At 51.2% G+C, this 15,723-nt stretch overlaps 1 protein-coding gene across 1 annotated transcript in view; it reads right to left on the minus strand.

Moving 5' to 3' along the window:
- The window catches only part of TRIOBP (TRIO and F-actin binding protein), a 65,239-nt gene that overhangs the window by 38,280 nt on the left and 11,236 nt on the right, over positions 1–15,723 (minus strand). Inside the window, exons 6-7 of the mRNA XM_053584012.1 lie at positions 13,602–13,770; positions 4,116–7,599 (exon numbers count right to left, since the gene is read on the minus strand). Of these exons, the coding sequence (XP_053439987.1) occupies positions 4,116–7,599; positions 13,602–13,770 (3,653 nt within the window). The remainder of the gene's footprint in view (positions 1–4,115; positions 7,600–13,601; positions 13,771–15,723) is intronic.

Here is a 15,723-nt window from a genome sequence, read left to right on the forward strand (position 1 = left end):
TTGAGACAAAGTCTCACTTTGTCACCCTTGGTAAAGTGCTGTGGCATCACAGCTCACAGCAACCTCAAATTCTTGGGCTTAAGCAATTCTCTTGCCTCAGCCTCCTGAGTGGCTGGGACTACAGGCACCTGCCGCAACATCTGGCTTTTTTTTTTTTTGATAGACAGGGTCTGGCTCTTACTCAGGCTGGTCTTAAACCCATGAGCTCAGGCAATCCACTTGTCTCAGCCTCCCACGTGCTGGGATTACAGGCATGAGCCACCACTCCTGGCAGGTTCAGTTTTTAATCTTAGATGAGTGAGTTTCCTTGCTCTGTGAGAGCTGAGGGCTTAGAATGAGTTTCCTCTAAAACTGGGGTATAGGAGCCTCATGAAGCAGAAGCTGCAGACGTGACTGTGTGGGTTGTTTCTCCCTACTGGGGAAGATGGGAGAAGAATGGTAGATAATACCCAGTGCAGAGAGTCAAGGCACATGGGCGTTTTCCTTCAAATGGATGTATTTTCCATACAAGCTCCAGCTTCCTCGATGAGCATTCCTTCTGAGAATTCTCCTTCCTTTTTTTCCCCCATGCAGAATTGAGAGATAGGAATGAGGGACTCAAGAAAATCTTGAGACCCCAATGGAGACCCCACTTCTCTGATGCCAGAACAACAGAGTCTCCTCGGGCCCAGCTGTTCCTGAGAGTTGGTATGGCTGCATTAAAGATGACAAAGGAAACACATTTCCTTTGGAAGCTTATCTGGGTTCTTCAACCTCCAGAGAGAATTAAAAGACCAAGGCTGTCAAGTCTAGCAAATCCAAAGAAGGTTCTGGTTTGGATTCAAGAGACCACAGAAGGTCTATATGGCTTTAAGATAAGAGATTCCAGGGGGGCGCCTGTGGCTCAGTCGGTAAGGCGCCGGCCCCATATACCGAGGGTGGTGGGTTCAAACCCGGCCAAACTGCAACCAAAAAATAGCCGGGCGTTGTGGTGGGCACCTGTAGTCCCAGCTACTCGGGAGGCTGAGGCAAGAGATTCGCTTAAGCCCAGGAGTTGGAGGTTGCTGTGAGCCGTGTGAGGCCACGGACTCTACCGAGGGCCATAAGGTGAGACTCTGTCTCTACAAAAAGAAAATAAAAAAATAAAAAGAGATTCCAAAGGCATCTAAGGGGAAAAAAAAGTTAAGATATCAAGCTAAAACTCCTAATGCTTTGACACGATAGCCCTTTAAGAAAAATTTTCCGGGGCACCGGCCCCATATACCGGAGGTGGCAGGTTCAAACCCAGCCCCGGCCAAAAACTGCCAAACAAAAAGAAAAATTTTCCGGTTCAGAACAATGCTTGGACAGAGTAGATGCTCAATAAATACATGTCAGATGAATAAATGGGAGAAAAGCCACCCACAATTCCCCAATAAGGACAGTAAATTCCAGTCTGTCCCTAACATAGGTGTTTTCTTTTTTTCTTTTTTGTGGTTTTTGGCCGGGGCTGGGTTTGAACCCGCCACCTCCGGCATATGGGACCGGCATCCTACTCCTTGAGCCACAGGCGCCACCATAGGTGTTTTAATAGTTTTAAAAATTAGGGCGGTGCCTGTGGCTCAGTCGGTAAGGTGCCGGCCCCATATACCGAGGGTGGAGGGTTCAAACCCAGCCTCGGTCAAACTGCAACCAAAAAAAAAAAATAGCCAGGCGTTATGGCAGGCGCTTGTAGTCCCAGCTGCTCGGGAGGCTGAGGCAAGAGAATCGCTTAAGCCCAGGAGTTGGAGGTTGCTGTGAGCTGTGTGAGGCCACGGCACTCTACAGAGGGCCATAAAGTGAGACTCTGTCTCTACAAAAAGAAATAGTTTTAAAAATTAAATTTTTAGAGGACAAATGGTTTTCTACTTGGATACGTGCCATGGAAGAGGAAAAAACTTAATTAGTGGTTATAAAACCTTGATTAAAGAGTAATAATCTACTTCAAAGACAGTAGAACAAAATATACAGATGTAAACAATTAAATTTGGTTAATAAAAGTGTAAATGTATCCCTGATTTCTATTATAAACTTTTTCTCTCTAAAAGTTATTCTGGGGTGGCTCCTGTGGCTCAAAGGAGTAGGGCGCCAACCCCATATGCCGGAGGAGGCAGGTTCAAACTCAGCCCTGGCCAAAAAAAAAAAAATATATATATATATATATATATATATGTATATATATATTCTGGAGGGGAATAAAAAGAAAAAAATTAACTTTGGTTTAAAAACCTTAGTGTCCCTGCGGAGTTATCAGATTAGACAAAGATATGCAAACTGACATCAGGCTGAAAATGGTAACCATAAAAAGGCTGAAGTTACGGAGAACTTAGGCCAGGCAAGCTGGCTCACGCCTGTAATCCTAGCACTCTGAGAGGCTGAGGCAGGTGGATTGCCTGAGCTCACAGGTTCGAGACCAGCCTGAGCAAGTGCACGATGCTTGTCTCTAAAATAATAGCTGGGCTCCTGTAGTCCCAGCTACTCGGGAGGCTGAAACAACAGAATCACTTGAGGCCAAGAGTTTGAGGCTGCCATGAGCTGTGACACCATGGCACTCTACCAAGGGGGACAAAGTGAAACTCTGTCTCAAAAAAAAAGCTATGGAGAACTTTTAGGGCAGTGACACTACTCCATATGATATACAATGGTGGTACTCGTCATCATGCATTTGTTCAAACCCACAGCACATACAATACCAAGAATGAACCCTAATGTCAACTATGGACTTTGGCTTTGGGGTGATTTTGTCAACGTAGGTTCCTGGATTATAACAAATGCACCACTCTTATGTGACGGTGGGAGAAAACAGCTTGGAACTGTTTTCTACTCAACTTTGCTATGAACTTAAAATTGCACTAAAAAAAAAAAAAAAGGCCAAAGAAAGAATTACACTAATGCTGGAACTCCATGATTGTCACCTGGATATTAAATGGATCAAGTGGAAATATTTCCCCTTCCAGTGATATGCATTGCTAAGTAAGGAGACTGACAAGACACCTGGACATTCACACGTCAGGTGTTGTCACTGTGTCCCAGGAAAGTAATGTTTACCCTCTAAAAAACTTGTAGTTCTGTGAGTTCTCTTATTTAAAATATGTGGCTCTAGGCTCGGCACCTGTAGCTCAGTGGCTAGGGCACCAACTACATACACCAGAGCTGGCAAATAGCTGGGCGTTATAGTCCCAGCTACTCAGGAGGCTGAGGCAAGAGGTTTGCTTAAGCCCAAGAATTTGAGGTTGCTGTGAGCTGTGACGCCATGGCACTCTACTGAGGCCGACAGCTTAAGACTGTCTCAAAAAAATTTTTTTAAATGTGGCTCTAGCCATGTATTTTATTTTAATTTTCATTTATTTTTTTATTTTGAGACAGTTTCACTTTGTCGCCCTGGGTACAGTGCCATGGCATTATAGCTCACAGCAACCTCCAACTCCTGGGCTCAAGTGATTCTCTGGCCTCAGCCTCCCGAGTAGCTGGGACTACAGGCATTGGCCACAATGCCAGGGTGTTTTTTAGAAACAGGGTCTCTTGCTCAGGCTGGTTTTGAACTCAAGCAATCCACCTGCCTTAGCCTCACAGAGTGCTAAGATTATAGGTGTGAGCCATCTTGCCCAGCCCTTAGCCATGTGTTTTAAATTGAGTCTCTGTTTCTGAACTACATGGGGACCACATAGTTCTTTGCTAACACAGAAAAGAATTGTGGGCATATTCTTCTCCCTCATGCAAGGAAGAAAGAAAAACAAAATAAACCTATGGGTCTGAAGCAAAGAATTTGAGAGTTTGACCTCATTTAAATAAATGTGCTACAGTTCTCCCCCATTGTATAAATGAGGAAGCTGAGGCTCAAGTACGTTAAATCACTTTGCCAGGTCACACAGGTCGGGAAATAGCTTTTACTTAGGATTTGAATTCTGCCTGCCTGACTCTGGTCTTGGCTCTTATCCACTAAATTATGCATAGAATCGCTTAATCCTCAAAAAAACTCCTAATATGCAAAAGTGTAGTGACTTGCCCAACTTTGCACAGTGGAAGGGCAGGAGGATTTGAACACTTTCTTCTGGCAAGCTAACCCTGGAGCCAAGCCTCCTCCCCAGCCCACCTGGCTAACCCTGCCCTGGGCTCACCTGCGCTCTTGCCCGAAGAGGCGCTCCACCTCTGCGCGGCCAGGGCTGCGGGTGCGGCCTCCATTGCTGCACTGAGCCTGGGGCCCTGGCTCCCTCTGGGCCAGCCTCCTGGGTGGTGGCAGGTCAGCCAGCATGGTGTACTCCTCCCTCTCCAAGTTGTGCCTGGTGTCTCCAGGAGGCGCTGAGCCCCGGGAGCCCCCCAAGCTGCCTGGTGGAGGTGAGGGTGCCAGGAGCCCTAGGTCACTGGGTGGGTGGCGGGGCAGGGAGGAGGCTCGAGGTGCGTCCCGGTGCCCAATGCACACTTGGGGGATCAGCACTGGGGAGCCATGCAGAGAATCCGTGGAGGGGGCCAGGCTCTCCATGCTAGTCCCAGGGGGGTCCTGGAAGAAGAGGGAGGGCTCAGGAGGCTGTCGTGGTGGGGACGAGAAGGAGGGTGCATCCCGGTGTCCAATACACACAGGGGTGGGAATGTGGGGGGGCTCGTGCAGAGAGTCCACGGAAGGGACCAGACTCTCAGTGCTGGCCCTGGGGAGGTCCTGGAACAAGAGAGAGGGCTCTGGGGCCTGGCGCGGTGGTGAGGAGGCCCGAGGTGCATCTCGGTACCCAATGCAAACAGGTGGAGGGAACTGGGGAGGTTCATGCTGGGGGGACTGGTTCTCAGAGGCATCTGATGTGTCTGGAAGAAAGGGGAAAGGGTCAAACTGGGTGTGGCGGGGCGGCGAGGATGCCCTGGGGGCATCTCGGTGCCCAATGCACACAGCAGGTGGTATATAGGGGGGATCGTGGTGGGGCGATTCACTCTCAGGTATATGGGGGTCTGGGAAGAAGGGGAAGGGGTCATGCTGCAAATAACGAGGAGGCGAAGAGGCTCGAGGGGCATCCCGGTGCCCAATGCACACAGCACATGAAAGCTGGGAGGGCTCAGGAGAGGTCTGGGGAGCAGCCCGGGGAGTGGGGTGCAGAGGCAAGGAAGTTGGGGAGACACTCTGCTGGCCTGGATTGTGGGAGGAAAAGGTGGCTGGGGACAGTGAGTTTTGCCGGGTTGGGCCAGAGGACCGGGGTGGGTCATGCAGGGCTGGTCTAGTGGGAGATGAGGTCTGAGACCTGTCACCATGGGTTGGCCGGAGGGCAATGGATGCCCAAGGAACCTCACTTTGCTTAGAGCGAGATGGGGAAGAGATTCGGGTTCCCTCACTCTGAGTTGGCCGGAGGGGAAAGGAGGCCCAGGGGATGTCTTTGTTGGTACGATGCGGAGAGGAATGCCTGGCATTGTTCCGTTGAGCAGAGCGGTGGGGAGATGATGGTCTGGGATTGTCTTTTTGGGTGCAGCATTGAGGGGAGGAGGTTCTAGGGTTGTCCTGTTGAAAGGAAGAGGAATGTGGGTTGTCCCGTTGAGTATAAGCAGTTCTAAGGTTATCCCATTTGGTATAAGAGGGTTTAGGGTTGTCTTGTTGGGTAGAAGAGGATCTGGGGGTGTTCTGTTGGGTACAAGAAGTTCTGGAGTTCTGCCGTTGAGCAGTTCTGCTAAGGGAGGAGGATCTGGGATTGTCCAGTTGGGCATAAGATGTTCTGGGGTTTTCCTGTTGGATGGTTCTGTTGGGAGAAGAGGATCTGGGATTGTCCCGTTGGGCACAAAAAATTCTGGAGTTGTCCTGTTGGGTGGTTCTGTTGGGGGAAGAGGATCTGGGATTGTCCCGTTGGGCACAAGAAGTTCTAGAGTTGTCCCTTTGGGTGGTTCTGTTGGGAGAGGAGACTCTGGGATTGTCCTGTTGGGTACAAGATGTTCTGGAGTTGTGCCTTTGGGTGGTTCTGTTGGGAGAAGAGGATCTAGGATTGTCTCGTTGGGCACAAGAAGTTCTGGAGTTGTCCCTTTGGGTGATTCTGTTGGGAGATGAGGATCTGGACTTGTCCTGTTGGGCACAAGATGTTCTGGAGTTGTCCCTTTGGGTGGTTCTGTTGGGGGAAGAGGATCTAGGATTGTCTCGTTGTGCACAAGTTCTGGAGTTGTCCCTTTGGGTGGTTCTGTTGGGAGATGAGGATCTGGACTTGTCCTGTTGGGCACAAGATGTTCTGGAGTTGTCCCGTTGGGTGGTTCTGTTGGGGGAAGAGGATCTAGGATTGTCTCGTTGGGCACAAGTTCTGGAGTTGTCCCTTTGGGTGATTCTGTTGGGAGATGAGGATCTGGACTTGTCCTGTTGGGCATAAGATGTTCTGGAGTTGTCCTGTTGGGTGGTTCTGTTGGGAGATGAGGATCTGGACTTGTCCTGTTGGGCACAAGATGTTCTGGAGTTGTCCCGTTGTGTGGTTCTGTTGAGAGAAAAGGATCTGGGATTGTCCTGTTGGGCACAAGAAGTTCTGGAGTTGTCCCTTTGGGTGGTTCTATTGGGAGATGAGGATCTGGACTTGTCCTGTTGGGCATAAGATGTTCTGGAGTTGTCCCGTTGGGTGGTTCTGTTGGGAGATGAGGATCTGGACTTGTCCTGTTGGGCACAAGATGTTCTGGAGTTGTCCCGTTGGGTGGTTCTGTTGGGGGAAGAGGATCTGGGATTGTCCCGTTGGGCACAAGAAGTTCTGGAGTTGTCCCTTTGGGTGGTTCTGTTGGGAGAGGAGACTCTGGGATTGTCCTGTTGGGTACAAGACGTTCTGGAGTTGTGCCTTTGGGTGGTTCTGTTGGGAGAAGAGGATCTAGGATTGTCTCGTTGGGCACAAGAAGTTCTGGAGTTGTCCCTTTGGGTGATTCTGTTGGGAGATGAGGATCTGGACTTGTCCTGTTGGGCACAAGATGTTCTGGAGTTGTCCCGTTGGGTGGTTCTGTTGGGGGAAGAGGATCTGGGATTGTCCCATTGGGCACAAGAAGTTCTGGAGTTGTCCCTTTGGGTAGTTCTGTTGGGAGAGGAGACTCTGGGATTGTCCCATTGGACACAAGAAATTCTGGAGTTGTCCCATTCGGTGGTTCTGTTGGGAGAGGAGACTCTAGGATTGTCCCATTGGGCACAGGATGCTCTGGGGTTTTCCCGTTGGGGAATAGAGGTAGAAAAAGTTTGGGGGTTGTCCTGTTGGGTAGAAGAGGTTCTGGGGTTGTCTTGCTGTGTGGTTTTAGAGGGAGAGGAAAGTTGAGGATTTTGTCGGGTGGACAAGGTTTGGGGGTTATCCCATTGGGTGATTCTTGAAGGAGAGGAAGCCCTGTGAACGTATTGAGTAGACCTGGGGGTGTCCTGTTGGGTGGATGATGTCCTGGGGTTGTCCCTCTGGGTAATTCGGGAAGGAGAGGAGGCTTGGGGGGTACTGCGTTGTGCTGAAGTAGGCTGGGCTATGTCCCTCTGGGCAGAGGAAGCCTGGGAGGTGGCATCTCGAGGCCCACTCTGTGGTGCCATGGAGGAAGCCTGTGTCAGTGCTGCCCTCTGCTGCTCCCAAGAGAAGTACCCACTTTCTCCACGGAGCTTTGCCCAGTGCTGTCCTGCACTCCGGCTCCCACTGCCGGTGTCTGGAGAGAGAAGAGGGAGGTCCAAGGTAAAGGGAGAGTCTATGATGCTCTCACACACTACCTTTCTTTGTGCCTAGGTCCAATGATTAGGGCAAACCCCACCCCCTCTTCTTAGAGGTCCCACTATCCATACCAAGTGACTCTACCTCTCTGACTAAGGCTGATTAGTCAAGGGCTTAGATGCCTATCTTGAGCTGAAGTCAGGAATTTTGAAATTGAGACACAGACTGACTCGGTTAGTGGGAAGTGGGTTCCCAAGCTGGAAAACCACACAGTCTGGGGTCCACAGACAAGACAATAGCCCGTGTAACCCCAGAAAGGGAGAGATGGACTGGCAGTGGCTACCTAACAACTTTCCCTTCTCAGTTCCATTTCCTGTGGTCAGATTCTGAGAAATTCCCGAGATTTCTGCTAGTGAGCATTTTTTCACATGTGATAAATCCAGAATGTTCCTGTTCCTTGTACCCAAATGCTTCTGCTACAGAGGCTCCTCCCAGGGCTGCCATGAGGGGGGGATGTGCGAGGGGATGGACAACCTTTCATAAACTGGGAGTGGTGCCTATGGCTCAAAGGTGTAGGGCGCTGCTCCCATATGCCGGAGGTGGTGGGTTCAAACCCAGCCCCGGCCAAAAACTGCAAAAAAAAAACCTTTCATAAACTGGCAGCTGGGAGTTTGGTAGAAATGCAGAATCTTAGGTCCCACCCCAACTCCCTCTGGGTGACTTGTTTGCAGCTTAACAGTTTCAGGAGTGCTGGGCTAGGGGGCAACTGTAACTGTCATGAACAGTGACCCCCTTCACAATTCCTGACCCATAATGGGGTCATTATGACCTCATTGTCACCCTCCATCCCTCTCAATCCCCCTGTATGGAGCAGGTATGGGCTACGAGCTACACACATGTCCCTGGGCTGGTGGTTCAGGAGAGAAGTAAAGGGTACTGAGGCCTCACCTTGAAGGAGCCCTACATGCTCCCGGTCCTCTCTTTTCCCCCTTTTGCAGCCTCTGCCCCCTCTAGCCTCTGAGCTGTTGGCTCTGAAGTCTAAGTCTCCAGCACTGGCACAGATTTGAGCATGTGGCACACTCAGAATTTATGTTGTTGCCACCTGTGGCCATGCTAAAATACAATCTGTATCCTCCTGCCCCTTGTATCTCCATGCCCCTCCCTATTCCAAGCCACCGTCATTTTTCTGCCGGATGGTTGCAGTAGTCGCCCACACGTGTATGCTCTGGCCCAATGTCATCATTCCATCCAGGGAGATCTTTTCCAAAGGCAAATGTGATTACATCACCTTTGTCAGGGGAAGACAAGGAGAGACAGGAAACCTGTCACAGATTGAAGAGCACAGAGGAGACAGGGTGGCTGTATGCAATGTGGGATGCTGGATTGGAAGAGAAAGGGTGTTAGTGGAAACACTGATGAATCCCAGTAAAGTCTGTAGCTTAGTGAGTAGTATTGTACTGATATTAGTGTTTTGTGTTTCATCATCACATTGTGGTTATATATGATGCTAGCATTAGGGGAACCCGAGTGGGGGGGTACAATGGAAACTATATGATCTTTGTAATTCTTCTATAAATCTGAGATTATTTCAAAACAAAAAGCTTTTTAAAAGCCAAAAAAGCTTCATGGGCTCCCAAGTGCACGTGAACTAAACCCAGGATTTCCCAGGGTTGCAAGGCTCTGCCAGGTCTGCTGTGCCCCCACCCTGCCTGGCCTCAGCAGCCCCCATAGCCCCTCCCCCACTCACTCTCCCTCCTTCCAGTTTCTCAGAATCCACAGACACGACCCCTCTCCAGGGCCTGTGCTCCTGCCACTGCCTCTGTCTGACCAGCTCTTCCCTCCTCACTTGGCTGGCTCCTCTTGGCCTTGGGGTCTCTCCTTCACCCCTGTCTATCTAGTTATTTGTTTAACTGCTCTCTCCCCAGCAAGTTCCTTCAGGTGGGGTCCCTGCCTTCTTTTCTATCCCTTCTGTGGGGCATGGACAGTGCCTGGCTGCTGTAGGTGCTTGGTGTACGCTGTGCTGTATCCCCCAGCTCTGTGTCCTGCCTTATCCTGGACCATCCCCGCCTTCTAGGTATGAGTGCTGGCTGAGATGGTGTTTGCCACCACTCCCAGCGACCCCTGACCCCAGAACCGCCTGTTTCCCACTATCTCAAGCCTCCTTTGAACCTGGTCCACCTAGGATCTGACTTCATTCCTGCTGCCCCTTAGTGGGCACACAGCTGGCCCTCTAGATGTCTGTGGGCATTCTATATCCTGTCCCTCAGCCACCCGAGCCCTGCACAGCCTGCCCCATGGACTGTGCTGTGCAAACAGAGAGGTGCCCAGAGAGAGGAGTCAAGGAGTCCCAAGCACCAGAGAGCTGGCTAATTCCTCCTGGGTGGTCTCCTGACTGCAATTCAGAAACCTGCCACCAGGTGGGTCATGGTGACATCCTCTGATCAACTGGGTCACATAGGAGGCTCCTTTACCTGCTGCCCAAGAGCAAGTACAAAATCCCCCTCTTTCAGACCATTTGCACTCCAGGGAGGCATTTGGTTCCCTTGTGTTATTACCTCTTCCCACGACCCTCCTCCCCGGGCCTGACACAGGCAGGAGGTGGGAGCAGGATGACCAGATCTGATTCATGTTTTGAAAAGATAGAGGGAGAAAGGCTTGAAGGGGCCGCATTGGTCTGGCCTGGAGTTGTCTTAGAGATGGCAAGAAAGGGACACATGTGGGGTGTATTCTGGGGAAGTGCTAATGGGAATGCCAATGACTTGGATATAAAGAGTAAAGAAACAGGAACTGGGATAACTTAATATTTGGGGCCTAAGCTTCCAGCCAGCCAGACAGTGACATCGAAACCGGTTTGGTGGAGGATCAAGTTGCTGGTCGCCCCTGCACCAGCCTCCTCTCCACACCTCTCCCATGCTCCACCTGCTTTCAGCCCCCGACCTTCCTTCCACTCCTCAAACCCCCCAGCTCTGTTCACACTTTAACGCCTCTGACCTGCCAACTCCTGCCCATTCACATCTCAACCTCCCCAAAAGGCCCTGCCTGTCTACCCAGTCACTCACTCTCACAGCTCCTCGTTCCAGTTCTCCAAATAGCAGTTACCACGCTCTGATTTTGTTTTTGTTTGTTCTTGAGTCAGTTTCATTATGTCACCCTGACTAGAGCGCCATGGCATCACTGCTCATAGCAGCCTCAAGCTCTTGGGCTCAAGTGATCCTCTTGCCTCAGTGTTTCTATTTTTAGTAGAGACAGGGTCTCACTATGGCTTAGGCTATTCTCTAACACCTGAGCTCAAGTAATCTATCCACCTCTGCCTCCCAGAATGCTGGGATTACAGGAGTGAGCCACCATGCCCTGCCTCTGATCTTTTTCTTCATATGCTTTTGTCCTCCTTTCTGCCACTGGGTTGTCAGCTCCATAGGGTGGGGCCTTGCCTGTGTTGTTCACTGCTGTTTCTTCAGCACTGGACAGAGCCTACTTGATGAGTGACACAGGAGTGCTGTGCTGAGCTGGAGGTGCTGTCATACACTCCATGCAGAGCAGGGCTGTAGAGAGGAACTGGTGTTCAGGAAAGAAATCAAGGCCAGAGGCGGGGACTCAGGAGTACCACGGGCCAAGCAGTCGGGTGTATAGGAAGAGAACACAAGGGGCCCAGGACTGGGCTCTGGGACATCTGATATTTAAAAGTGGGACAGAAGAGGAGGTGTCAGCAAAGATGACCAAGATGGAGTGGCCAGTGAGGAAGAAGAGAGGGGTCAGGGGAGCCCAGAGCGAGCCTGCGCAACACACTTGCTTAGCGCAATGCCCAGAATATCCAGAAAAGTGGGGCATTGCTTTAGATGCTGCTGTCTCACTACTATCTCATCTGTTCAGCCACGATCAACCTGCAGTAAGCTAACCGCAGAGCATCTCTTCCGTGCTGAAGACGCCACATCTCAAAACCCTGCCATCCCCTGCCCTGACCCTTTGCAGAGCATCCACAACCTCAAAACCTCCTCCTCAGGGCACTCAAATCCGCCATGCCCAGAACTGGCACATACCATCCCCAGCCCTCTGCCCTCAGCAAAGGGCACAGCCCTCCATGCAGACACCCAGGCCAGGAGCTGAGACCATGTATCCTCCTGTTTTAGATCCCATGAAGTCCACTTCCTAAATCTCTGTCCTTCTCTGTCCCCTCCTTACACAATGCTGGTGGCCCTAATCCAGGTTTCTTCCTCTCCCACCTGGGTGACTGCAATGGACGAGCGAAGTGTGGCAGGAACAGTATGACCATCACCCACATAGCTCTCTTCCCAGTCACCAGTTGTTAAGTTTGTCTCTTGTCTCATTTGTTCCATCCGTCCATCCATCCATCCATCCATCCTTCACATCTCTCCCCTCCCATCTACTTACCTCTCACTATCTATCTTGTTGACCCATGTGTGAGGCAGTTGAAGCCATCCTAACACTTCCCCCAACCCTTCCATAGGCATCTCCTAAGAACAAAGTCATTCTCCTTCCTAACCACAGTGTCACTGATATGATGCTGTCATCCAACATACAGTCCATACAAATTGCCCCAGTTGTCCCAGTAATGCTGGTCATAGCTCTAGCTTCTGTCTAGGATCCCACTAGGGTGACACACGGCATTCCACTTCCTTGTCTCTGTAGCCACTTTACATCAAGAACAGTCCCCCGGGCGGCGCCTGTGGTTCAGTGAGTAGGGCGCTGGCCCCATATACCAAAGGTGGCGGGTTTGAACCTGGCCCTGGCCAAACTGCAACAATAACAACAACAAAAATAGCTGGGCATTGTGGCAGGCACCTGTAGTCCCAGCTACTCAGGAGGCTGAGGCAAGAGAATCGCCTAAGACCAGGAGTTGGTGGTTGCTGTGGGCTGTGACGCCACAGCATTCTACCGCGGGCAATAAAGTGAGACTCTGTCTCTTTAAAAAAAAAAAAAAAAAAGGCTCAGCACCTCTGGCTCAAGTGGCTAAGGCACCAGCCACTTTGAACCTGCCACTTTGAGCTGGCGAGTTCAAATCCAGCCTGGGCCCACCAAACAACAATGACAAAAATAGCTGGGCATTGTGGCAGGCACCTGTAGTCCCAGCTACTTGGGAGGCGGAGGCAGGAGACTCGCTTGAACCCAGGAGTTGGAAGTTGCTATGAGCTGTGATGGCATGGCACTCTACCCAGGGCAACAGCTTGAGGCTCTGTCTCAAAAAAAAAGAACAATTCCCCAGACCTTTTTGTTTTTCATAAAGCACTCAGTTATTTTGCAGAATGCCTTTCAATTTGGAGTGTCTGGTGTTTTGTTTGGGTTAGGTGCAGGCAGTGCATTTTTAGCAGGATGGTTTGGAAGGGAAGTGATGTAGTGTCCACCTCATGTGACATCGGGGTGTCTGATGCCAGTCTGCCCCACTCTGAGGATGAGACCACTTGGTTATGGGGGTGTGGTGCCTGCCAGATTTCCCATCCTAAGTGTGCCTTTTCCCACTGTATTCAACAGGTAATCTGAAGGGTGATACTTTGAGATCATGAATATCCTGTTCCCCTAAAACCTTTCACCCAGGGATTTAGCTTCAGCCAGTGATTCCTGCCTAAACCAGTCAACACTACAGCCGCTGCAGCAGTCTCTTAACTGGTCTCTCACACTTCAGCCTCAACCTGCTCCAGTTCATTCTTTTCACTTTTGCCCTAGTAAACTTCCTAAGGCACAGGTTTAGTGACATGACTCCACTCCTCAAAAACCTTCGGTGGCCTCCTACTACTTAGAGAAGAAAGTCCAAACTCCTGGGTAGGCTCCTAAGCCCTGGCGCAGTCTGGCTCAACTGTACACCCTGATCTATGCTCCAGGACACTGCTCAGTGACACCTCCAAACCCTTGCCCAGGTTGTTCATACAGCTAGCATGCCACTGTTTCTCCAGACGGCCCTCCTCTGTGAACCAGTGAGACGGCCACCTGGGAGGTCCCAGGGCATCACCACGCCCCAGTCACAGGCACCAACCTGGTGGGACTCACCCTCCTTTCTCTGGCCTGTAGTGTCTCCTCCCACAGGGGACTTGGTGGGGAGAGATGGAGCCCTTTGGGCACTGTCAGATTTGGGCCCCTCCTGGGGCCTTCGTGGGATCATGACGGTGAACTTGTCCCAGCTGGGGGCCTCCTTCTGCCTCTTGACAGTGTCCTGGTCCTGCCAGAGAAAGGGAGGAAATGTGTGTCTGGGGGAGAAGAAATGTTTCAGGAGCTATACCCTAAGCATGAAGGCGGAGAAGGAAAGGAAGGGAACTGGACTTAAAGAGCACTCACTGGACTTAAAGAGCACTCACTGTTGGCTCTGAGCCTGTGGCTCAAGCGGCTAAGGTGCCAGCCACATACACCTGAGCTGGCAGGTTTGAATCCAGCCTGGGCCTGCCAAACAACAATGATGGCTGCAACCAAAAAAAAAAAAAAAAAAATAGCCAGGTGTTGTGGTGGGCACCTGTAGTCCCAGCTACTTGGGAGGTGGAGGCAAGAGAATCGCTTCAGCCCAGGAGTTGGAAGTTGCTGTGAGCTGTGATGCCACAGCATTCTACCTGGGGCGACAGCTTGAGGCTCTGTCTCAAAAAAAAAGAAAGAGCATTCACTGTATGCCAGAGACACCCCCAAGGGCCAGAGAAAAGTGGGTTAAAATCCCAGGTGCAAACCCAAGCACAGTGGCTCATGCCTGTAATCCTAGCACTCTGGGAGGCCTACGTGGATGGATTACTTGAGCTCAAGAGTTCAAGACCAGCCTGAGCAAGAGTGGTCTATTAAAATAGAAAAAAACTAACTAGACATGGTGGCATGTGCCTGTAGTCCCAGCTACTTGGGAGCCTGAGGCAAGAGGATCACTTGAGCCCAAAAGTTTGAAGTTGCTGTAAGCTATGATAACCCCATGGCACTCTACCCAGGGTGACAGAGTGAGACTCTGTTTCAAAAAACAAACAGGGCGGCGCCTGTGGCTCAGTGAGTAGGGCGCCAGCCCCATATACCGAGGGTGGCGGGTTCAAACCCGGCCCTGGCCAAACTGCAACAAAAAAATAGCCGGGCGTTGTGGCGGGCGCCTGTAGTCCCAGCTACTCGGGAGGCTGAGGCAGGAGAATCGCCTAAGCCCAGGAGTTGGAGGTTGCTGTGAGCTGTGTGACGCCACAGCACTCTACCGAGGGTGATAAAGTTAAACTGTCTCTACAAACAAACAAACAAACAACAACAACAAAAACCCAGGCCCAGAGGCTTCCCTTTTCTGTGCCTCAGTCCCACAGGGACTAGGACAGTGTCTCCCAGGGGGTGGTGGTGAGTTCTTTTGAGCCCACACCCACGAAGCCCTCAGCACAGTGCTGGCCACGCGGCATGTGCAAAGGCTAGTGTGTTTGCTTCTGAGTCATATCGCTGCCCTGTCACTTTCCTTAGGAAGGTCTTACAGAACAGACCTGCCTCTTCTGCCCTCCACAATCCTCTCAAGTGGCTCCTGGGTCTTCTCTTTCCCTGGCCAAATGACTCCCAGGCCTTGCCAGATTCCCCTCCCCCAAGCCTGTCCCTTTTTTCTGTCCCTTGGATATCTACACCAGGGCTGCACATGAGGCTCAGTTGTATGTGGCCAGGGCAGGGCCTATGGTCCCCATCCCATCCTTGCTCTGGTCACCACACCCCACATCCCAGGCCTCTGTGACCTGAGGCTTTTGGCAGGTGATTCACTGGAGCTCTCCTTCTTCCATCTTCTTTCTTTCTTTTTTTTTTTTTTTTTGTAGAGACAGAGTCTCACTGTACCGCCCTCGGGTAGAGTGCCGTGGCGTCACACGGCTCACAGCAACCTCTAACTCTTGGCCTTACGCGATTCTCCTGCCTCAGCCTCCCAAGCAGCTGGGACTACAGGCGCCCGCCACAACGCCCGGCTATTTTTTTGTTGCAGTTTGGCCGGGGCTGGGTTTGAACCCGCCACCCTCGGCATATGGGGCCGGCGCCCTACTCACTGAGCCACAGGCGCCGCCCCCATCTTCTTTCTAGCAGACTCCCTGCCTGCCCTAGCCCATGACAATACTTCTGCCCATCTGGGTAGTTGATCAGGGAGGCCTGAGGCACAAAATAGTGGTCCAAAGGACCCCAGCCCAATTTCCTGGTATGAGAG

Source organism: Nycticebus coucang, chromosome 3, assembly GCF_027406575.1.
Source record: "Nycticebus coucang isolate mNycCou1 chromosome 3, mNycCou1.pri, whole genome shotgun sequence".
Classification (NCBI taxonomy): domain Eukaryota; kingdom Metazoa; phylum Chordata; class Mammalia; order Primates; family Lorisidae; genus Nycticebus; species Nycticebus coucang.